Source organism: Fonsecaea multimorphosa (assembly GCF_000836435.1).
Source record: "Fonsecaea multimorphosa CBS 102226 unplaced genomic scaffold supercont1.3, whole genome shotgun sequence".
Classification (NCBI taxonomy): Eukaryota; Fungi; Ascomycota; class Eurotiomycetes; order Chaetothyriales; family Herpotrichiellaceae; genus Fonsecaea; species Fonsecaea multimorphosa.
In genome coordinates, this window is record NW_015971637.1 from 1798529 (window position 1) to 1822190 (window position 23662).

The 23662-nt window shown below is 52.4% G+C and overlaps 9 protein-coding genes across 9 annotated transcripts; 4 read left to right on the forward strand and 5 right to left on the reverse strand.

The window, feature by feature from the left end:
- Positions 1-749: 749 nt before the first annotated feature.
- Z520_02460 (uncharacterized protein) lies at positions 750-2156 on the forward strand (the record flags this gene model as incomplete). The annotated part of the gene is made up of 1 exon (XM_016772974.1): positions 750-2156. One exon carries the CDS (start codon positions 750-752, stop codon positions 2154-2156), a length of 1407 nt encoding a protein of 468 aa, XP_016636444.1.
- Positions 2157-4952: 2796 nt separating this feature from the next.
- Positions 4953-5273, reverse strand: Z520_02461 (uncharacterized protein; the record flags this gene model as incomplete). The annotated part of the gene is made up of 1 exon (XM_016772975.1): positions 4953-5273. One exon carries the CDS (start codon positions 5271-5273, stop codon positions 4953-4955), a length of 321 nt encoding a protein of 106 aa, XP_016636445.1.
- A 1255-nt stretch (positions 5274-6528) lies between these two features.
- Positions 6529-9906, reverse strand: Z520_02462 (uncharacterized protein; the record flags this gene model as incomplete). The annotated part of the gene is made up of 1 exon (XM_016772976.1): positions 6529-9906. One exon carries the CDS (start codon positions 9904-9906, stop codon positions 6529-6531), a length of 3378 nt encoding a protein of 1125 aa, XP_016636446.1.
- Positions 9907-10974: 1068 nt separating this feature from the next.
- Z520_02463 (uncharacterized protein) lies at positions 10975-12120 on the reverse strand (the record flags this gene model as incomplete). The annotated part of the gene is made up of 2 exons (XM_016772977.1): positions 10975-11915; positions 11991-12120. 2 exons carry the CDS (start codon positions 12118-12120, stop codon positions 10975-10977), a joined length of 1071 nt encoding a protein of 356 aa, XP_016636447.1.
- Positions 12121-14026: 1906 nt separating this feature from the next.
- Positions 14027-15351, forward strand: Z520_02464 (uncharacterized protein; the record flags this gene model as incomplete). The annotated part of the gene is made up of 2 exons (XM_016772978.1): positions 14027-14980; positions 15031-15351. 2 exons carry the CDS (start codon positions 14027-14029, stop codon positions 15349-15351), a joined length of 1275 nt encoding a protein of 424 aa, XP_016636448.1.
- A 799-nt stretch (positions 15352-16150) lies between these two features.
- Positions 16151-16999, forward strand: Z520_02465 (uncharacterized protein; the record flags this gene model as incomplete). The annotated part of the gene is made up of 1 exon (XM_016772979.1): positions 16151-16999. The coding sequence occupies one exon, from the start codon at positions 16151-16153 to the stop codon at positions 16997-16999; it is 849 nt and encodes a 282-aa protein (XP_016636449.1).
- Positions 17000-17196: 197 nt separating this feature from the next.
- Positions 17197-18156, reverse strand: Z520_02466 (uncharacterized protein; the record flags this gene model as incomplete). Its single annotated transcript, XM_016772980.1, has 1 exon — positions 17197-18156. The coding sequence occupies one exon, from the start codon at positions 18154-18156 to the stop codon at positions 17197-17199; it is 960 nt and encodes a 319-aa protein (XP_016636450.1).
- A 1119-nt stretch (positions 18157-19275) lies between these two features.
- Z520_02467 (uncharacterized protein) lies at positions 19276-22658 on the forward strand (the record flags this gene model as incomplete). Its single annotated transcript, XM_016772981.1, has 2 exons — positions 19276-21475; positions 21526-22658. The coding sequence occupies 2 exons, from the start codon at positions 19276-19278 to the stop codon at positions 22656-22658; spliced, it is 3333 nt and encodes a 1110-aa protein (XP_016636451.1).
- Positions 22659-22882: 224 nt separating this feature from the next.
- Positions 22883-23242, reverse strand: Z520_02468 (uncharacterized protein; the record flags this gene model as incomplete). The annotated part of the gene is made up of 1 exon (XM_016772982.1): positions 22883-23242. One exon carries the CDS (start codon positions 23240-23242, stop codon positions 22883-22885), a length of 360 nt encoding a protein of 119 aa, XP_016636452.1.
- Between the last annotated feature and the right edge of the window lie 420 nt (positions 23243-23662).

Genomic DNA, 23662 nt, shown 5'->3' on the forward strand with positions numbered 1-23662 from the left:
TTAGGATGCGCTGTTACTCTAGGAAACATCCAGTGACATGGCTGCTTGCATTGTCGAAGGATCTCAAGCCCAGGGTATCCTCATGAAGTGCTCTGTTTGTCTTCAATCGTAAACCGGGTGCTCAAAATCCGCTCTCTCGCCGCATCGCATTTCAGCAAGTTGAGCGGCACAAAAAAGTTCAAGCTTGCCAAGAGCAAGTTCTGGCTGGGGCCTGATGAGGTAACTGCGCCGAGAGCCAACCGCCCGAGCGCCCACAGGCCACTAATAATTTGACCCTCCCCTCGGTGGTCCTGGTGGCGCGGACAGCCCCTCCCAATGCTCCCATAGAGGGCATCGGTCATACGGCCAACACCGCTGGTACCGCTGGTACCGCAAGCTGCGCACCTGCAGCCAGGAACCCAGCGCAGGCGCAGGCCAGGCGCAACTGGCTGCGTCAAGCCGATCGACTTCGTCACTCTTGCCATCGATCCATCGGCCAGGTGGTCAATCTTTGTTCATCTTGCTCTTGTTGAGAAATCTTGACATGCTCATCTACGTACGCACTTAGTCCTACCTTACCAATTCTTCCATCTGCCTTAGAGGTCATCCTCACCTCACCTTCATCTCTTGCTGCGTATCTCTGGCAGATCCGTTATCAAGCAAGCTGCCCTGGTGTGGGCTCCCGTGTTCGATCCAAGCATCGCCTCCCTCACCCGTTACAATTACAAATCCATCGAGCGGAATCTCATTGCCTGCGCGGCTTCTTCACAATGGCCGACGCTGCTGGCGCTGAAGATGCCACCGTCACCTTCCATGTCAAATCCTCGGGTAGCCAGAAATGGACACTGACTTTGCCTCTGTCAACGACGACACTCGATTTGAAAAATAAACTTGCCTCTGAAGAATACGCCAATGTTCCAGCGTCGGCTCAGCGGCTGATTTACAGCGGGAAGGTGCTGAAAGACCACGAAACCCTCGCCTCTCACAATGTGAAAGAAGGCAACACGATGCATCTGGTCAAGAGTGCCGCTAGCAATCAAAGACAGAACCCGGCTACACAATCCTCCTCGACCTCGACCCCTGCCGCGGGAGCTACACCGCAGGCCGTTCCGGGCGTACCTCAAAATCTGGCATCAGGCACTGGGAACGATCCTCTGGCTGGTTTGACAGGCGCCCGATATGCGGGATTCTCCCAGTTGCCAAATCCCAGCATGTTTCAAGAAAATCTCACACCAGACGACTTCCTTCGCCAGTTGGATAACCCCCACTTCCAGCAGATGATGCGTGAAGCCATGGGCAACCCCCAAGTCCAAGACATGATCATCAACCAGAATCCACATCTTAGAGCGATGGGGCCCCAGGCGAGGCAGATGCTCAATTCTGACTACTTCAGATCCATGATGACGAATCCCCAAATGCTTCGGAACATGATGCAGATGCAGCAACAGATGGGCATGGGTCCTTTCGGCGGTGCGGCTGGAGGGGAGGCCTTTCCAGCGCCCGGCGTCACCAACACAACGGAACAGGGCACTAATGGCGGTACTCCTCAAAACGCGCCCAGCGACCCGCCGGGGATGCCACCGAGCTGGGGTCGCGCAACACAGCCTGGCGAACAGTTACTCTCCCTTTTACAACAAATGAGAGACACAACGCAAGCCCTTGCCGACGCCTATGGAGATCCCAACACCAATGCGACCGGGGCCCGAAGTGGAGAAGCTGGATCCAATAACCAAGCCGGTGGCCAACAACCACAAACCGCTGACAATATGACAAACCAGACCCAGCAGCGTATGAACCCTTTCATGGCACTGTTCCCACCGCAAGGGAGGGGTCCCAACACCACTTCACCTCCTCCACTCAATCCTTTCAACCCACAGCAAAACCCATTCCTCCAGAACCCTGAGGCCATGCAACAATTCCTACAGGAAATGAATGCTGGCCAAGGTGGTCAAGGTGGCGAGGGTATGGATTATGGCGGACTATTCAATATGCTCGGTGCCGGCCGGCCAACGTCACCACCGGACAACCGACCGCCTGAGGAGCGATATGCGCAGCAGCTACAGCAGTTGAACGAGATGGGATTTTATGATTTCGACCGGAATGTCCAGGCACTGCGAAGAACGGGGGGAAATGTGAACGGCGCAATAGAATACCTGCTAAGTCATCCTGCAGACTAGTGATGCGAGGATGTGTTTTTACTTCCGGGATATGTTACCACAGCCATGGCGAAGGACCTGCAATATGGGCCCACGATGTCTTTTAATGAGCAGCCTAGCTCGACATGTACAATGTAAGCACTCCTCAAACAAGTGCTTCCTCACCTCGTCATGTGGTTCTAGCTATCGTTTCTTGCCTTGCCTGTTCAGACTCGTGGTCAGGCCCCAATTCCTATTCGAGCTATCAAGCTCTTTGTTCTCGCCTTGGAAGTCGAAGATCCGTGGTTGTCCAAACCGAATTCTTGCCTGGGTTCTCAGCACAGTTTGGGCTTCAGACAGAGAATCGTATGCCAATCACCATCTCTCCACTTGTCCTAGCATTCATCACAGCCGATTGAGGAGCAACTTTACGGAGTGCGTGGGATTATCCGGTGTTAGATTGGGTATGTGCCCCAGCAGATAGATCGACATCCTCAAATATTCAGCATCAACCCAGTATCAGGTCCACGCATAGCTTCCTTTTCCCCATATCGTCGGCTTCCATCTCTCGTGCTGCGGTCGCATCTAATATTCTTCCGACGCCCTGACACTTCAATGCACTCTGGACGAAGGGTCCACAAGACGCCTCTGCTCTGTGCAACAGTTGTTGGCCTCGCTGGCCTTTCAGGGCGTCTGGCGTGGAACCGCCAACGTACAAACCCACTCTCACATGCTCGATCCATTTGCGATGCTGAGGCTGGATGCCCAAGAACAAACGCTCCAGGCAGAGTCCATTGCATACAATGAATCGCTTGGGCGAACTGAGCAGCGGACGAACTTCGTCGTGAATCTGGCGGCATACCCTCAGGAGGCGATTGTCGAACTGTTTGTACACGTTGAAGCCTTCACAGCATCTGCCAGGATGATTGGACATGCAGGTACCGGGGCTTGAGTCGCATTTGCAAGGTTCGACTGCAGTAGGACCGAGAACAATGCTCCATATCTGCAGGCGCAGCTCGTACGGGAGGGTGAGAAGGGGAGGGATCATGATGTGATTGAGATCAGAGCCGCAGAACGAGCAGAGTGTCTTTCAGTGGTTCTGGTTCCTTAAGGGCTCAGCCTGGTCTGGTAAAAGATGCTATCAAACGAGTTTTGTACGCTCTGCCTCTTTCTTTTTTTTTCCTTTCCCTGGGAGGAAACCAAGAGGAAATGACTCGCCACCCATCACCTGGCCACTGTTGGGATATGTACTCGGTAGTATTTTCCCATGACCCCATAATGTGCGTGTATACCAATTCCAGCGCAACCGGGTCCTTCGCCCAGCGCGAATTGCGACCGCTTAATCAGCTTCGGCAGCGCAGATTCGCCGAAGCCCCAAAAAAGATTAAAATATTCAGCCGCAGCAGTCGCAACTCGGTATACTAATGGTGTCTAGATACCTATGTAGGCTATCTGCAGGTGGATCAGCCTCGTTGACGTAGGCTGACAGATTACTCATATGAGAGAGGGAGAGAGAGAGACAGAGAGAAGAAAGAAGTCAAACCTCGGTCTAGAAATGAGCAGCCATTTCTGTATTCGCCTGTAACCTTCCTCAGCCTGGCGTCTCCATATATATAATCCGCATAGTGGCACGAACTATTAAGTGGATGGTGCTCACTTGCCCACTTAATAAACACTGTATTGCTGCTCACTTAGGTATCTATCTATGTATGCCCTTCGCTCCCCGCCACAAAGCATGCCCTTCTTCACTCGTCCTCGTACAGTCTATATCTGTGCTTTCGAAGCTCTTTTTCTTTTTTGGTGGCTGGATCTGTACTTGCATCCTTTATAACCTTTTCCAATACATTACCACCCCGTGCAAGGTATGGTTTGATGCCAGAAAGGTTCCAACATTCATAAAAACCCTCCTCATCTACGGCTTTTAACATGTACGCCGGTGGTTTTATCTTCGGGTGTGCAAAAAGTTCGAACGGGAATGGGTGAGAAACCTCAGCAAGGGGAACAACAGTGAATGTGGGCTCGGGCTGGCGAAGAGCATGCATGGGTCTCGGGGATAAAAAAACAGTTCTTTTGCAGGAAATGGAAAGACGGATACCTGTACGTAGGTCCTTGGATGAGCGCGGAACGGTACAGTGGCACTCGATATGGGGCTCATTTGTCGAGTTGTCATATCATGAAGGGGCGATTCAGGCTGCTCAATGTCCTTCCCTTGTTGAATGGTTGAGTGATGCATTGAAGCAGAGGACCCCTGAAGCGTGCTATGATCCGTCTACGAGCTGAGAGCCGGCGGTCATACGGGTCAGAAAGGGCAAAGGAAGGCTCCTCGATGAGCAGGATGCGGGCAAAAGGGGCAGGCTGTAGCGAGATTTTCGGTTCTCGCGGTTCTACTGGAAGGGAAGGTGAGGCTCGCTCTCCTTTTTCTGGAAGACTTCCGGCGGTATTTTATGGGTTCTGGCAAGGATATATCATGGCAGGTTGATTGTAGGGAACGATGCCAATTTGCGTGTGAGGAGAATGACAACCTTGGAAGTTCAACGTGTCGAGAATATTTGGATTCATCCAAGGAGCCGAGTGAAAGCATGTCAGGCTCAAATCCCCCGTTGATGATTGAGGCTCAAGGGATCGGATTTATATCCTATCGCGATTGACGGGTTCATCCCCTCCTCAAGCACACTTCGCTTCGAGCAGCCGTTCACAACCGACTCTTTCCCGCCCTAAATCCCAATCATTGTCAGCAAACACTCCACTCAGTAGACGGGGGGAGAGAGCCTTTGAAAGTTCGTGTAATGTACCTCTATTCGTTTGGGAGGGATTCCTGTCCTCCATGATGGCCAGCACTCACGAAGTACCAACAATATCACCCGCAATGAAGATGGGGGACTTGTTGCTGAAATTGGGCACGTCGCCGAAAACCGTCGCCGCCTCCTCGCCGGCCAGGGCGTTCTTGAGCCCGTCGGCACTCTCCCAGGTCAACAACGCGCCAATGTTGTACGGCTTGGAGCCATCGGGCGCCGTCTGGTATTGGATCACTTGCCACGACTTGAGGCCGTATTTGCTCCAGTTCTTGCTGACCAAGGGCATGTGGGTTTTCAGGTAGTAGTCCAGGTCGAAGGTGGCGTCCGCCTCGGTGGGGTAGAGGACTGTTGCGTTGACGGTCATTTTGGTTGGTGGTGATGCTGGTCCCTTCTTTAAATTGTGTACACACACAGAGAGAGTGTGTGTGTGCTGAAAGGGGGATGAAGGACGGCAAGAGACTGAACAGTGACACTCAAGTGATGAGGAAGTCGAGCAAGTAAAGTTTATATACTGCACGCCAAGTAGGGTTCTTATCGCTCTGATGAAAAAGAAGAGGAGTGTCATATTACCTGCCCAGTAGGTAGCTATTTATTACCACCCACCGAGCCATCCATCCATCGCAGAAACCCCGTCCGTGGCCTCCCTCCCCCTCCTCGAAGATTCGGCCTCACGGGACGAGGATCAGTTTTGCCCAGAATGGCGAAAGGTGAGGGGCTGACGTTGTGTTTACACCTTAGTCGGTACTTCGCACTCGTCTGTCTCCTCTCGAACCTCATGCTCGCCATGCTTCGACGCAAACTCCGTCAAACTCCGTCCCTTTCCCCCGCACTAGTCGAATCCGACAACGGCGGCCGCTCCTTCTCCGCTCCTCGTCCTACTCTTCCTTCCTTCGTCCGCGCGGCTTGCGCCTCCTATGCACGCACCAGCTGGCAAATTGGCCTTTTGTGCGTGGTTTTTCCCAGAGATTGAAAGAAACGCAGAAAGGGAAAAGAAAAAAAGATACCGAGGCCACACGGTCTCGCTCTGTCCTCCAAATGGTCTGAACGCGTCGACAGGTTCATTAATCGGTTGGACTGCTTACTACCCAGTGCTACGCTCGTGAATCAGCTCGCCCCAGCTAAATATCTCAAGTGAACCACGTTTGAAATTGGTAGTAGTTGTTGGCAAACGGATCCTCCCTCTCCCCACTCTTTCACACCCCTATCGAGACCGCAGCCCAAGTTCAGAATGACCTTGAGGGACGCCATTCGAAGACACTCCAAGGCAACTCCAAGGGCGCGAAAGGGGAATCATGGGCACAGGAAGCATTACGAACCTGGAATATTGCTGGAGTAGATGCAGGGCAGGATCAGGAAAGTCAGGACTGAGTGTCCGTCACAGACAAGTTGCTAGGTAACACAGACAGATGGAAGTTGTATACCACAAAGGACTCGCGGAGACTCCATCTCGTTCTCAATTCTGAACGCATCTACCCAGTATGAGAATACTTCGTCTTCACTCCACAGGACACATCTATCCTTCCATACAACAGACCATCTGCAGGTATGCCCGTCGTATGCGTATAGAAATACTTTCCGACATCTTGTCTATCTTGCGATGTGACACTCGCAGGTCCGATCTATTCAAACTCCACATCATCTCCCCGGGCCAATACCCCAACAACTTTTTGAAACAGCTCTGTCGGCGTGGGCACTTGTGCCGATGAAGGAAACCTCAGCACTCCATCAAGCCCTGCTCCGGCACCAACCTGTTCGTTCATCATAGTATTGGCGACCGGATTTGGCAGTTCCTCTCGCACTGCAGTGGTAGCTGGGGCCACAAGCCCTTTTCGACCGAAAATACTGTCCAGACTCTTAGTGACTTGCTCTATCTCCCCGGCGGCCCGGTTTGTCCTTGCGAATGCTCCTGTCGTTGGTCTAAGATACCGGTATTGATTCCTCTCGTCGATAACCAGGTACCCAGGCCCGGTGGTCAGTGGAAGCAGTCCCTTGACCGTTCCCGTAAATGAAGTCTGATACACAACCTGCGCCTGCACGCCTGGGTCGCCTTCACTGCCTGCAATGGCATCACCTGAGCGGTCATTGGACAAACTCAACAGCACCAATTTGCTAACTCTCGGCCATTCCGAACGCGAAAGACATATTGCAATTGTTCCGTCGAATTTATTCTTTGCAAGGAAGAACGGGCTCCCGCTCTTTGGTGGGACATATTGTTGGTCGAGCTGGACTGGCGATGAGACCAATCGATTTGTGATTGTGTCCAGGATTGTGAGAGTCTGTGAGAGGCATATGAGATAACGGGATTGGAAGAGAAGTCTGGCTGCGCTGCTAGTACTCGGGAGAAGGGAGGCCTCGGAGAAAACGATTTTTCCTGTGGTAGGGTCGATGAGATGTACAAAGTGAGTTCGAGGCCGTTTGGAAGTGGCAGTAGGGGATTCCGACGAGAACTTGGACCGGTTTTCAGGCCAGAACCATGCGGCAGCGACAACCGAGCCATCGTCCGAATAGGCCAAGGCGGCAGATATTGCATTTGTCTCGATGCGTCCACGCTCAAGAGGAGCGTCATGATCGCATCGAATCGTCCTTGAGCAGCTCCAGTTGTAAAGCTGCTCATTGGCCTTATTTCTGACCGAAACACCGTTCCGGTGGCGCGCTTTGGGCGACCATACGCAAACACTTGCATCATTGCCAATTGTAGCCAATTCCAGTTTCGCAGGGTGAAACGATACACCGAGCACAGAGTTTGGACCTGCTGTGTGAGGTTCGTCAACTCTGGTCACTTGCTCAAAGTTGCTATTCTCTTCATTCCACAACCACAGTCTCAGACTCGTTTCCGTTGATCGGCTGCGAAGATCCGCACCGTCGGAACTGATGTACGTACTGTCTGTATCTTGCTCGTTGGGCTGCCATTCATCTACTGTCGCTAACCATCTGCCGTCGTGGCTGATAGCAATATGCTTGACAGTGGGTTCTCTGACTGGCTGTCCAGTGGGAGCAACATTCGACGCGGTAACCATGTTTCGTGTTAAAGCTTGACGGCCAACTTGGATCTTTGATTCAATATCATAGACTTGTAAGAATGTCGAACGTCTGCCGTGAAACGGGCCTGTTGCGGCGGCATCGGAAGGTACAGCAGCCAGTAGTCGGTTTGGGACGTTTGGGTGAGCAAGAATGAGACTCGAATTCTTTCCCATAGCCAAGCCGCAGACACTCGTTGAGGGAAGCAGATCAGCGGTCGACAGAATCATTACAGAGTTGTCACCCAAGCGTAGGGCATAGGAAGATCCAGCAGTTGACACACTAAGATTCAGGATTGGCGTTGAAAGATGAGGCAGATACTGCCTCTGATTCGAGTCCAACTGCCAGATGACAAGAACCGTCTCGTTACCGCCAGACACAACATAGTTCCGATCTCGAGACCATTTTACCGTGTTGACGGCCGTTCGATGCCAATGGAGCTTGCGGCCAACAATGTCCTCTGTCGAAGCTTTGTTCTTTTTCTCCTTTCCAATGAGTTTGAAGAGAATGTCCTCATAGTGCATAATGACCCCGTCATTCAGACCAATCACAACGTCGAGAAATGGGACTTTTCGTAAGGTCTTGGATTTGCCTGAGTTGACTTGGGCGTCAAAGCTCGTTATAAACCCCGGCAGTGTAATTTCCCTCCATATGTAGATCAAGTCCAATTCGCCCTCTGCTGTGACTTGACACTGGCCAACTAATAGTTGATCTTCCACGCATGTCAACAGCACGGCTCCTCGTGCGTAAGATCTGATGCAGGGTGATAGGTTGGTCCTCTGCAACACTGTGTTGGACTCGGTGAAGGCGCCTAGAAGTAGATTGACAGAATAAGCATCAAGACGCTTCCCGCCTTGCCCATCGTCTTGTAGAACCAGAACCATCTCCTTGTCGTCTTGCTGACACAAAGGAACGATTTGTTGTGAGCCACGTCCCGTGCTGTGTCTACCTATCACAGCAGCAGTTGTCCAATCCCATAGAGACACCAGTCCTTTCGAGCTAGAGACGTACAGCCTTTTCGGGTCAGCCTTCGACAAAGAGCAGCTGGTAATGTCGGATCGAGAGTCGATACGAAAGCTTCTGACTAGCAAGGAGGTCTTGGTTGAATAGACTTGGATTTCAGAGTGTGTCGGCAGGATCAGATATTGGTCATCAGCGGTTAAAATTGGATCTTGATCGATAAAGGTTCCACCGTTGCCGGGTGATAAACTGAATCCGCTCCCGTCCGAGATTGAATTTTGCATCTGCGTTTGCGTGACGACTTTGGACCTTTGCTTATTGCTTTTCGCCAACTGCTTTTTCTGTTCTTGATGGGCGAACTGGTCTAGTCTGTTGCCCCCAGCCAGTTGATCCACTTTTTGACGCTCGATGCTCGTTCCATTCTCTTTGACTGGGTTGGCATTGCGTTTTCTCACTCTCTTAGAGTTAGATAGCTGTACTGCTTGCATTTCTGGCGTCAATTCGTTGACCAACACCTTCGATTCCAAATTGGAATCTTCGGAATTTCCCCCGTTGGTGCCAGTGGTTTGTGACCGTATGTGGCCTGGTTCTGACTTCAACGCTGTAAGCTTCTTCCTTTTTCGCTTATTTGTTTCGGCTTGATTTTGTGGCTTCTCAGTTCCTCCAGTATCCAATACAGAATTGCCATTTTTTGGCTTTGGTGAGTCTTCTGGTTTTTGTTTGGGAGCTAGTCCCTGGGTCGGAGTCTTCGTAGGTGTCTGCTTCTTCGGCTTGGCGTCACTGGAAGTCGGTGCATTTGGCTTGACTGTGTCCTTGACCTTGGGAGTGGAATTGGGAGAGTCATTCGTGGTTCTCGTTTTCAGGGTAGCAGGCGACGCCGTCGCTTTTGACAACGACGGGGTATTCTCAACCTCAACTTTCCCGCTTGTTCTTCGTCTCTGGCGCTTTTGCTTGTGCGAGTCGCCGCCATGGCTGCCTTCAAAGGCAGTGTCGGCGTCTCGCTTTGTAGGCTGCAACATCCTGAGACGAGCAGACTTTGCAGACGAGCAACGGGTCGCATGCTCCCAATTGCCTCGCAGCATCGCATGTGTAGCGAAATCAGAAACTTTTTTCTCCGCACCAACTGCGTGGAAGGTCTGCCGAATGAGTCACGTGCCGATAAGTTGCGGAGAAGAATTTCTGCGACTTTTTGACGATCAACTGGCGCCATCCTTTTTACCAACACGACGGACATATCGAGCCTGTCGATACCGAATATCACCGAGGTGTTTTGCTCCTGCTGAACTGCCCAAGATCAAAATGATTATCCCGATACGATGCTTCTCCTGCGGGAAGGTATGGCGCATATGCACTACAGTTACGGCGTCGAGGGCGGCAACTAACTCCTGGCGTTAGGTCATCGCTGACATCTGGGAACGATATATGAAGTTGCTCGAGGGTGGCATGCCTGATGGGTCAGTCCTTGAGTACCCTTTACTTTCTCTCGAACAGATCCTAACTGTTTCTCCGGGCCATAGTGAAGCGATGGATCAAGTCGGCGCGAAACGATATTGCTGCCGGCGCATGCTGATGACACATGTCGATCTGATTGAAAAGTTGCTACAGTAGGTTGATCTGGCAGGACAGCGTATTAAAAAAGGGGGGTACATCAGTGAGATAGGACTGACAGAGTTTTGAACAGATATGATCCTTCCGAACGACGAATCAAGACCCAATCATGAGCTAACGAGGCAAAATTCATACCAAACCGTGGAAAATATCGGCGTACCTTGGGAGGGCTAGATATTAGCATGCGCAAGCGTTTTAGCAGCACTTTGGAAATGTCCCCTACAATCTCGATCGTGGCGCCACAAGGGTTGAAGGGGGTGAAAAAGTCATTGATCGTCCAACCTTAGACCAGTTGACAAGAGCCTCGCACGCCAGGGTTCATCATATGTGCAATTGGATTGGAGCCAAGAGGGGGTTGACGGGAGTACGGTGCAGGGAGAAAACAGCCGCAGAGCGGCAGAGAGATATGTTGGCATTTCTAATGGAAAAGGAGCCAGATTGTCGAGAGCAAGGAGCATGATGCCTTTGAGCAACTCCGGTCAGACTCCAACAATGGGTCTCCATATACTCCACCAACATGTGACCTCCGACGGGCTACCATCTCGCTGGTACCAATCGTCGAAACCGACCTCTGTACCCTCAACAATCAACTCGAACATCTGCTGTTGCAGTGTATTTCGTAGGTTTTGTCTCTCCTTGTCATAGCGATCACGTAACGGAAGTTCAACGATGAACCTAGCCTCTGATGAGCTGCAGATCCAGCGGCTGACAGCATCCACAAGCATCTTGGGGTGTTCAGCTGAATAAATAGGATCCGCCGCAACGATAACCATGAATTTGTCCTCGTCGCGTTGCGGCGAGTCCATCTCATCAGCCCAGTCAAGTGCGCGTGACTCGTAGCTTCCACAACTCCTTGTGATCAATTCCTGATTCTGCTCGAGGTTTCGCTGAAGATTTGGAAGGATTTCTGGTAGATCAGTCAGAAGCACGTGTGTTTTCCATATGCAAGCAGCTGCAATGCCCACCAAACCAGTACCTGCACCTAGCTCCAGTACTCGAGTGGCTTCACCTGGAATGTATCTCCGACAATCCTGGAGTCGGCGTGATAGTAAGACCGACGAGGTCCATGTCTTCAGCCCGAGATTGTCTTCTGTCAAGGTAGGCTCGTGTAAGTTGACTGTGAGACCATCATTGATCTCAAATGACCGCGTCATTGCAGGCATTGCATTCCTTCCCGAGCGTTCACTGAGTCGGGCACTTGCAGCGCCCCATATCGCATCCCTTTGGTCTTCATCCACAATCCAACTCAGCCCGGACGAGACAATTGATGTGAGATATCTCGGAACTCCCTCCTCGCTTATTTTTGGGCGACTGACATTCCCTGGAGACGAAAAGCTAGGCGGTTCTGACACGAGAAGATCCAGAACATGAAGGAGCGCCGATGCTGACGGTCTCTGATAGAGCTGCGGCAAATCATGCACTGCATCATTCAAGGTTGGAAATGAAACATGGAAGGCATACGGTGATTGTGACGGGACATCAATATTTGACCTACCATGGAGCATCATGGGTTCCTCAAGGGCCCCAGCGGCTGCCTCATCGTTAATCTGCACGTGGGTGACGTTAGAGGTAGAAGTCTCCGGTGTCTGTCGGCAGATACGTGACCCGGGAGGATTAACCCTCATCACAGAGACAACAGGACTAAAATGACGTGATTGGAGAACTGATCACTTTTCGGAGTGCGGCTGCCGCCGTTGTTGAGAAGGGTTCGACCACGCCGTGCTTTAAAAAAAGAATTGTCTTTGCTCCCTCCCTCTCGCAAGAATGGTGGGATTGTGGTGGAAATTGGCACGGCACAAAAATGTTGCCTGTGGAGTTGAGAAGGGAGAAGCGGTGTAGATTCATTGGCTGGGAGACATGCTTGGCATGGAGTCTTGGCACTTTAGCCGCTGCTTGGTGGCGGACGCTAAACCTAAAACCCAACATCTCCTTTCTCCTCCTCCATCGACCAGGAAATTCAAACCTTCCACCCTCGAAGCTGACTGAGGATTCACCTATCAAATTATCCCCGAGCAACGTGAATGCAAAGTCTGCCATGACAATTTCAGGATCTTGGATTCTGCATGGCAAATTTGTTGCAGAAGAAGTTGCTTTGAAACAAACGAGTTTTGGGTGGGCAAAGTCCTCACTTTCAAACCTTTCCGGGTGCCACACCAAACGCACTGCAACCCCCTGTTTGGAACCCCTCACTCTACCGACACCAATTTCCCCCACCCCTGACCGCGATGGAAGCTGCCTTGGTTCGACTGTCTGTTTCCCCGGTTATGCTCAGTCGCTGCGTGTTGAAAATGGAAATTCATGACAAACACAATCCTGCCAGGAAACACGGTGATCACACTGAAGGATCCCCGACAAGGTGAGCACTCGGCATGCAAGTTGAGCTGGTGAGACAGATATCATGCATGCAACGAGGCTGTGTCGAGTTACACATGAGAACGTGGATGTGCTGGTGCTGTCGATCCAACCGGTTGGCAGGCTGAAATCCAGAATAGTCTACACGTTGCAGGAACGTGCCCGTTGTGCCACAATCGTAATCAACAGCGGACGCGTCTGGCCTGAAAACAAACGCCCGAGGATCGCCTGCATTGTGGTGGCAGCGCCGCAGCACGATGAAGCCATGGGGCCAGAACAGACCAGAGGTGTCGACGGCTCTCAGCCGCAGAACCGCCAAGATCGACCGCGGATTGGCCTTTTCATTTCCTGTTTGAGCCTGGCGCTATTATTGTTTGAGCCTGCCGAACCGACGGTCCACTCGCCAGGTGCGCCTCGATTCTACCTCCCCTGAAATACCTCCACCATCGAAGGTGGTGCCCCTAGTCTGGGAATGGGGATTCCAGCACAGAAGGAACTCCTGCAAATGGCACTCTAACGTACCGTCGCATTCAAGACTCGGCCAGCGAATTCAGATCAAATTGGCCATTGGCATCCTCCTTCCTGCAGGATGACCACGAGTTGGGAAAGTAAAACTTTCCACATTGTCGTGGCTGACAATGTGCCTCGATGTCGCTAGGTTTTTTCCTTGCAAACGGGTCAACCTCAACCGCAATTTACCCATCACAAGCTGCCATTGGATCTCGGTTTGTCACGTCCACAAAAGTTCTAAAGCCCAGCTACCCTTGGGATTCTGGATCTGTCGGCTTCTTTGCCCGGGACTAGTGTTTTCCTGGAGGTGCCTCCTTTTTCAGAATATCTCACTGATTTAGAGCTTCGCTTGTGAAATTAGCTTACGGATTTCACGCTACGGATCAAGTCTCAGGCCGCCCTCGTGGCTGGCTGGGGCCATGCAGCACCGAAGTGCCATAGTGCACATCTCCACCATGGCGCCAGTCGAGATGGCATGGCTCGCATAAGTACTTCTGATGATCCCCCTTTCGCACACCGTTTCTACTCTCTCTTTCCCAGCTCGTTATCACACCTCACGACATTGATTGACTTTTCAATCATCCACTCTTTTTAGAGCTCGTTGTTGTTTTCCTTAGGGTCGTTGACCTGTTCCACTCGTTTTTGACATTTACAACCACCAGCTTTAGTATGCAATATTTGTCCGTCGCCCTGCCGCTGGCTGCCTTGGCCAGCGGCGTCCTCGCCAATCCTGTGCATGGACCTGCTTGCGTTAACGACGCTTGCTTGGCTGCTGTGACCGGCAGGGGTGCCTTGGGAGATGCTGCGCTCAGAGCTTCTCACTGCTCCAGCTTTCTGGCAACGACTGTCACTCCGATCGTCACCGCCACCGTGACCGTTACTGGCGACGCCCACGACAACTGGAAGCGCGCGACCGTTGCGCTTTGCCCCAATGAGGTTCCCAACTATGCCAGCGCTTGCAACGAAGCGGCCTATACCAGCGCATGCTCGTGCTTTGGCTACACTGACGTGAAGACCACCACAGTGGCACCAACCACGACCACCAAGACTATCTGGGTCAAGCCCACCGGCGGTTCTGGCTCCAGCTGCACCGTCGCCACCTCGACCTTGACCAGCACTGTTACCGGCACAACCACCGTTGTGAGCGGCAGCACTTGCCCGGCGGCCACTGCTACGACCGTCACCTCCACCAAGGTTGTCCCAACTTATAGCTCATGCCCTGCTGCCGCCACTGCCACCACCGTCACAGTTGTTGGAGGAAGCACTTGCCCTGCAGGAACTACCACCACCGTGACCACAGCTGGTCCCGCTACGGCCACGACCGTCACTGTCGCTGGCCCTGCCACGGCTACCACCGTTACCGTTACCACCGGTGGACCGGCCACAGCCACGACTGTCACTGTCACGGCATCTGGTCCTTCCGACACTCCTTCGTCTTGCGTTGTCACTGATGCTTTGGCCACCACCCTGGTCAACAACTTCATGATCTTGCTCGAGTACACCTCGTACAACGGTACCCAGGGACCCCCTGGCCGTGGCTACCAGCAGAACGTTTCCGACGCCACTTTGGCATCCGACTTCAGCGACGTCTCGGACTCGATCAACTTCATGGCCGGCTTCCCTGTAAGTCAAATATCCATCATGATTTTTGCTTTCGCTAACAGTTTATTTAGCTTGGCTCCGTCACTTTCCCCACCAAGGAAGCTTTCGATATCGGCCAGGGGACTCAACAACCTGAGGTCGCTGTCACTGCTCTTAACATCTGGCACGACTGCAACTCCATTACCTGGAGATGGAGAATCACTTCGACCGCATACCCCGTCAACGGTATGAACTACATGATCATTGACAGCGACGGCAAGATCCAGAAGAACTACGCCGAGTTTGACAACGGTGCTTGGCTCCAGTCTTTCGGCCGGCAGTGCGCCATCAACCCGGTCAGTGTGAACCCCACGGTTGCCCTCAGGGCCCGTGCGCTTGGCGTAGGCATGTAAAAGGTGTAGGGAGGTAAGGAGACGGAGAGGGTAATGTGCAGAGAATACGGAGAGACAGATGTTTGATTCCCAATGGTAGCAGCTGTATGCACATGTAGGATTTCAGGCAAAGGAGGGTTATTGCACAAGCTTGGAGGGGTGTTCGTTTCCCTTGTACCCATGGTTCCCTACATCTTCAGGGCGCGATTTGAAATGATCGATGAAAGCTTCGGTTTGTTTTTTTTGGCATCTTGACGGACTAATGAAATGCATGGCATGATCTGGCTCAAGCATGTTCTGGAGTGTACAATTGTGGTTTCGGTTGTCAAAGTCCAAACTCAAACGATACATTCCGCCATCCGTCAAATGCTGTTCTGGAGATGTAGGACGATGGGTACATGACTGGTATATCCTGAGTTTCTTGCCCATGTAGGCGACTTTGACGTTGAATCGTGGATGGTAAAACGCAGGCCTGCTTCAGCGATTCCAGTGCCAATCATGAGTGTCTGGTGAACTGCGAACCAACAGAATCTCTTCTTGGAGCGTCGCTTCTCGGCAAGTTCCGCAAGCAAAATGCACTTGTGAAGCTCAGAGACATTTTCCTCCCCCCGGATTCTTTCGTATTACATCGGTAATACTCAAGCGAGGTCAACTAGGTTGTGGGAACTTTCCCACCGTATTATTGGTACGAGGGTTGCTCTGCAAAACAAGCAGGGCTTTGCCAACGAGATCCCCCCCATCGAAGATTAATCGCCCGTGTCCGACACAGCCTCTTCGTGAACCAAGGCAGAATACGAGGTGCCAAATTTCCCCCCTCACCATGAACTCAAAGCAACAGCCCCTATCGCAATCTTCAACGTCAACGTCGACCACTTACACCCAAGGCCACAGCGCGGCCGTCGTGGCTTCGCACGCGTCCCGCACGGTGGAAAACTCTGCCGCGTTTCTGTTGCCGCATCTGCAGCCGCATTTTACAGTCGTGGACCTGGGCTGTGGGCCGGGCACCATCACTAGGGGTTTTTGTTCCTATGTGCCCCGGGGCCAGGTGATTGGGATTGACGCCGCGGAGGAGGTGATTGAAGTTGCGCGCTCGAGCTCCCCGGAGAATGAATACCCTAATCTGAGTTTCCGCGTGGGCGACATCACCGCCCGCCTGCCTTGGGACGATAATTCCGTGGATGTCGTGTATACCAGCCAGGTGCTGTACCACATCCCTCACCCCGTGCGGGTTATTAGGGAAGCTCTCCGCATCCTGAAGCCCGGTGGGTTGCTGGCCATGCGCGAGACAGATTCCCTGATCTTCCACCCCGCCAATCCCGGCACAGAGCTCTTCAGGCAAACCATGGCCAAAGCAGTCTCCCCCGGCGCCCAGGGCATTGGGTCCGGTCGCCGCATCCACCTCTGGGCCCAGGAGGCCGGGTTCGATCGGTCCAAGATGCAGGTCCGCGCGGGCGCCACGTGCCACCCTGCGCCCGACGAGTCGAAATGGTGGGCGAATATCCACGTTGAGAGGCTGAAAGGTGAGATTGGGCGGAAGTGGTTGCATGAGCTCAAGCTCGTGAAGAGTCAGGATGAGATCGATGACATGATCAAGGGTTTGGAGGAATGGGGGGATAGTCCTGAGGCGTGGTACGTCGCGCTCCAGGGGGAGGTCATCTGTTGGAAATGAGTTCATCGGGCTGGTCGCTTGACTGGCCGGGATGGCTCGTTTCTCGGTACGCTCTCGCTGGCATGGTAAGGAAACAGCAACGATAGGGGGCTTTGGCAACGAAATTCAGCACAGATTAATCAAGCATTTATGACTGGAAAGTTCAGCATGTCCGATTCATCGTCCTTGACGAGAGCCTTATCAACAGTTTTGATGATTCACAGCTTCAACACACCGCAAATCCCACCACCCTTCCCATCCTGCACAATCACCACCTTCCCTGGCCCCAGGCTGGCGCGCCTCTCATTACTTTGCCACTGGACTTGAAAGCGCTGCTTTGTCCCACGCTCAAGGGAGCCAATCTTTCGCACGTCCTTGACCACGTTGAGATGTGGGAGCGTGCGCCCGGCATTCTCGCCCCTGGGGATATGCACGTCTTGTGAGCTGGGTGTGTACGTTATTTCCCACACCTCGAGATTTTGGGCCAGAGATGCCGAGTATGGCGGTGGAAGGCTTGTTGCGTCGATTTCGACCCCCAGCTCTCCGTCCTTTTGCTCTGCTAGAATTCTCTTGATGCCCACCTTTTCTGTCTCGCCCGCGGGCTTTCGACCTGCCCGTACAATCCGCTCCAGATCCTCCTTGGTGTTGCCCACGCCGACGCCTCGCCCGTTGACCACCACCATTGGTGTGTACGCCCCACGCATGCCCATCCTCCTTACATATTCTCGTTGGCGGATGTCGTTGATGGGTAAGCTGAAAGTGTCTTCCCAGCCAAGATAATTCCAATAGGTTACTTGGTATGTGAGCAACAAGTATTCTGGCTCTGGAGACGAATTTGGGAGGGCGGTTGGGGAAGAGGATGGAGATCGGCTGGCGTAAAAGCGAGGTGGCGAGGCATCTTGGTTCGAAGACTGGTGGGATTGCACAAAGGAGATGAGATTGTCGTTAGTGGGAGGACAGGAGTTGCAGCCTTGGCTTTGGAAAAGTTCGATCAGGATAGGTTGCTCGAAGGAAGTTGTCGACAAAGTTGGTGATGGAGCAGCAGAGGAAGTCCCTGAGGTGTTGCCCGTGATTTCGGCATGTTTCAAGACGGCATCAGGGCGATGGCTACCCTCGGGAGGAGCAGAACGGAAAGATTTGAACAGCGATTTTACTTCTCTAGAAAGCGTGGATGTCATAATGAAGGCTGCCAATTGCTCGAAGCACTTCACTGCTCTTTTATTGAAGGCGCAGACGCTCACAGCCAGGCGGTCTGAAGCGATGTGGAGAGCTGATTGATTGAGGCCGTACGGGTTTATATACGTGATTGCGAAGCGGGTGTGCATTGGATGGGGTGGTGGTGGTCATCATCATCAGCTTCACAGACTTACCGGTGAGATTGCGAATCGGCTCGTTCCCACCAACAACCAGCAGGGGCTATTGTGGAGGATTCCACTTCGATTGTGAAGCCATAATACAGGCGAGGACCTTGTTGCGCATCAAGCCATTGAGGTTTTGAGTTGTTGTCGCGTACCTGCGTCGTGTCCATCATCCGTATGCAACGAGGCGCAGTTGGTGATGAGCTAATCGGACCAAGTACGGTGGGCACATTGGCGTTTTTGAATTCCTGCTGATTCCATCATCCGGCGACGACATCATCAACGTTTGTTACATATGTGTGGCCTGTGTCGAATCTCATATTCGGGAATCCTTCACAGTTTCACTTGATTTTTTCGCTTTGGTGGGATGGAAACTCGGAACGCAGTCACGTGTTGCAGTTGAAGGACGCCTCGTTCCCCGAACGATCGAGGCCGCTTTCTCTAACGACTTCAACTTCTCCCTCATCACGACCTGCTTCTTGTATCTTTCTCGCATCTCCCAATCTCTGTCCGACGCGGTCCTATCCCATCCTATCCTACCATGGAATCCTGTGGAGCAGTCTGGCTGTGGGCATCTATCCTCCACTCAGCCTCAGAGCCAGGGCGAACAGTTTCGCACCCCCTGATTCGTCTTCACGAACAATGAGGCGCAACGTGGGCATGACCTCTTGCAGCGACCCTGGTCGACCCAGCCCAGTAGCTGCTTGCTGCCAGCCGTTTAGCTCGCTTTCTGCATCATCCCACGGCCCAACATTATTGGCGATGCGGTCCCTCGCTATGGAGCTTTTTCCTAGGCATCTGCCTGCTCGGCTTGCTGCCTGGTCAAGTTTACTTCAGCCTCAGACCGCACTCTTTCGTCTACCATTGACATCAAGACATCCTTTTCATCTCCTCCCAGAGAACACATTGTCGCGAAAGGCTTCTGTGTAGCGCGTCGGAATGTCTCAGATATTTGGAAAAGTGACGAATGCTGTGCTGTCCGGCACTAACGAAAACTCCTTTTCCCTCGCCAACCTGAACCTGGGATTTTCCCTCGTTACACTCGAGGCACCTGCCGAGTTTCATCCCCTTGGCTCTGCCCTATCGCATCATCGACGGCAAACGGCTGAGGAGGGATCCCACCATCAGACCGCTCGTATGCTAGGAGCTTTGTTCTCCCAAGTCGCACCCAACGCTCCAAAGCTTCTCCGAGCTTTCGGTGAAAGAGTCTCGGAAATCATCAAGTCCCCTGGTGCTAATCCCACGGGTACAATCAAAGATGGGCCGTTCAAAGACTCTGTCGGCGCGGATGCCACTTCTATCTGGGCAGCTGCAACATCTGGCTCTGCGTCCCTTGCGGTCCTGCTGTTAGCGTGCTTGTTGGCAAGAAAGTTCGACGATCCGAAATTGAGCGTCGCCATCTGGGCAGAAATAGTGGCAATCCGTCAGAAGGAGGTGATAGCGACTGCGCAATCGGATGGGTTCGCCATGAACGAGGCAGTCATTGCAGCTCACCAGAAGATCCTACGCGAAGACTTGGCCACTTTTGATGCAAGCGTCCGTGCTTGGCTGATCACGGCTGACCAGGTAAAGGTCAAACAATTGAAGCAGCTCACGCTGATCTTGGACAACCTTACCACTCTGCCCGTTAGCACTGGCAAAGATACATACGCCAAGATCATCAATGCCTGGGAGACCGCAATCAATGGCTTCGAAGCTCTACTGGACGGAAAGCCACAGAATGCTACCGACAGTTCCGTCTTGCTGGCTTTATCAGCCTGGCACCTGTATCCGGATCTCATCGTACTCTCCTCAGAGACGAAAAAGGTGGTCTTCCAGGATCCATTATTTCCACCCTCTGTTGCGATCACCGTGGGCTTGTCGCTCAGAAACAACGACCAAGTATCTCCAGGTTTCCAATGGTCACTGGCTCTTTCTCATCTCAGATACTACGGGCAACCGGTCCGCGTTGAGACGGATCATGACAACTATCGAATCACAATGGATGAGCTTTGCCTCATCGCATTTGGGTCCTTACTTTCGCACTGGCGTTTGCCAATGCGCATCATGAATGACGTTGCCTCTTGGTTCTGTTCGCTGGACAATCTACTCCAAGAACATTATCACAATCGTCTACGTAACGAGGATGGTGGATTCCTGCTCTGGTTACAACCCCTGACCAAGGCCTCAAAACTGCTGGTCAATCTTTCTGAGGATGATTCTGCGAACTTTGAGAAACTTGTTCGGTACGGTGGTAGACGCGGAAAACATCTCCTTGGATATCCTTCGAGGCTGAGCAACGGTCCGTTCTTCGGGTTATGCAATCTACATGTTGTACATGGTATGTCAATTCCTTCTACTTCAGAAGAATACCTTCGGTATGTGCGGTCAGTGGCAGAAACTACGGATATCTTGACATTTGCTGTTATCCAGTACTGGGAGACGGTTGCAGACACGGACGTGTGTGTTTTAGCTACCGCCACTCCGTACACCCGGTCGCCGCATCAGGATTCTACAGCTGAAGGATGGCAACAGCAGAAATTTCACGCACGATGGGTTTTCACGGGCTCTTCGAGCCATTTGACAGAAGTTAAACGAAAACTGGCCCATGATCAAGCACCGTCTTCGGAGCTTGTTGAAGCCATTGACCCCCACAAGTACACCATGCTCGGTACCATCGCTCGAGAAGGTCTACTAAACGTTCCACAAACCTCATTCTATTGGTCAGATCCTCCTCCTTTCGAGTCAGCTGGCTTTTCAGAAAAGCAATGCTGGTGGAACGGTGTTGGGTGCCAGGATCAGCAAAATGGAGACAAGGCCCATGCGACTGCCGAAGAAAATGATCCTTTGGGACGAGGCCAGGAATATCCGGATCCCTACAATCCGAGTCACATCCGGGGTTCTGAGACACGGCAATCGGTAGTCTCCTTGTTTTGTCCGGTATGGGCCGCTTGTGACGAAAAACGAGAAATTGGCCTCTTTGCTGTTTATGAGGGTGCTCGGCTTTTTGAGCGTCAATTGGCAAAGTTCTGCCTCCTCCAAAGTTCGAACATGGCCGCTCTGAACTCGGAAGAGACGCTGCAACGCGCGCATCTAGAGAACTTTGTCGGGGAGAGGGTTGCCCGTCATTTCGGGAATATGGATTTCCTGCCTTCTCGAGGTGAATGCAAAACCCATGACAATGTGTGGTTATAGAACTGACTTTCTCAGACGAGCAATCTCCTGGAATTATAAAATCGAGCCACGCGCTCCAGTCACAAGTGCTACCTTCATTCACCAGCCTCAGACACCTCCATGGCTTAGCATTGATGTCACAACTCTATGGACAGTTGCCCCATGCGACATTTCCCATCAAAATCGCGGAAACTCCATTCTATGTATTTGAATACTATCTCGGGGGAGATCCTAAGCATAGGCCTCGTTCCCTGAGCGGGGTCTCAAGGGTACAAGCACTAGCAGGAATTTGCACGATGGAAGCAGGGGGCATCCCAGTTGACCTCTCCCTGTTTGATCGCGCCTTTGCAATAGCGGCCGGCAACTCCATCTTCGTTCCAGAATCGCTCCTTTCAGACCCATCACATTGCACGCCACCGTATGCAATCCGGAGGATTGTCGGCAATCTTGGCCGCCCTGGGGTGTCCCTTCTAGTCAGCCCCGAAACTGTGATGGTAAAAGAAAAGACAACAGACTTTCGAGCAATAGAACATGCTCCTTACGATCACAAACGGGAAGATAACTTCGGCGCCACTTCGCTGCACCTGTTACTAACGGGATGGCAAGTTCCCGTTGCTCTCCCCTGCAAGGTGATTGGCAATATCGACCAGGATGTTTTTCAGGTCGAAGCAGTGGTGTCAGTACACGACAGAGGCCACTGGTACGCACACATCGATATACTCGCAACTCTTCAACAGCTAAGACTTCATTATGTGAATTACCGATGCTCGTGCGGGAGTAGACAGGATCAGTCTCAGCGGGAATATACCAGCATCGACAACTTTGAGGAACTCTTGGATCCTCCAGATGGTGTAGGGATATTCCGAGCACACAATAATTGGTCGGCTAGATTGGCTGCGACTTGCATAGCAAGACAGACAATGGGATTGCGGAAGGTATTCATATTGAACAACGACGAAGTGTGCTGGGCTTGCCTTGAGTCGGCGATTGAACAGAAAACTGCTCGAATAGATTTGTCATATAATGAGTCGGACCCCGAAAACGAAGAAGAAAATGGCGAGTTTCTGGAAAGTGAGTCTGACACTGAAGATCAAAGAGCGGTTGACGCGGAAGAGGAAGGCGAGTTTGACGCTGAGGAAGATGGCTGCACCCTCATCATAATCGACTAAGTGTGTGAACGTGAGGATTGAATTGGAGCCCTGAGCAAGAGCTGGGACAGAGAAAGTGGACGTCAAGGTCAGCCAGGCTGAGGATTCCTTGTTTGTCAGTCACCAGTGCGTACTACCTATTCATGCACGATCCAACGGCCGCTCGCTCTGCCCATCTCGCATCCTCCTCCTCCTTCCTAACAGAATCCCTGTATAACTATCTACCACCTAGTACATATAGATACCTACCCACTACTCACAGGCGGTATAACACCGACCTCATCCCCCTCGTTGATCACCATATCCAACCCACCTCCTCCCCCTCCTTGCCCGTCTCCCCGGCTCGCCTCAGACTCCGCCTCGAGATCGAAGTCAACGTACTCGAGATTCACCGTCACGGCCGCGCTGCGGAGGACCTTGTCGCGCATACCCGGGAAACGGGACTCGAGTGTCGCCATGATCCCGCGGAGGGTTGTTGGCGCGGGTAAATGGAGGGTTTCGAGCCCGGAGGCGTAGGTGGACGCGGAGGCGAAGAGGAGGAGCGTGAATGTCCCTTTTCCCGTCCCTGTGCTGGTGGCTGTGGTTGCGCTGGTTGTGGAAGACATGGCTTGGCTTTTTTAGGTGGTATATGTGTACGTGCCTGTGCGTACTTGGGCTTTATTTGCCCCCGTGTCCGCTGGTTTTTCGCAGACACAGCCGTGAAACGTCGTAGTGTCGAATTGAGTGGAACCGGTCTCGGTTTCGGTTTCAATGCTTTCTTCGTATTAATATTGCAACACCCACCCCTATCCTCCGTGAGTCTCTTTAGTCCTTCCCTGCTTTTTCTCTCCTCCTCAACCCTCTCTTGTCGTTGTCGTTTGTCAAATCCACTTCCCTTTCCCCTCCCCCCAGAGAATCTTTCGGAAATTCCTGCCTTCCTTTCCCTTTCCTAACCCTTCAAAATTGCCCCCCTTCTTCTCTTCCTTTCCTTTCCCTTCCTCTGCTCTGCCCTACTCTTGCTCTGCTCTGGCTTTACCACCCCCTCA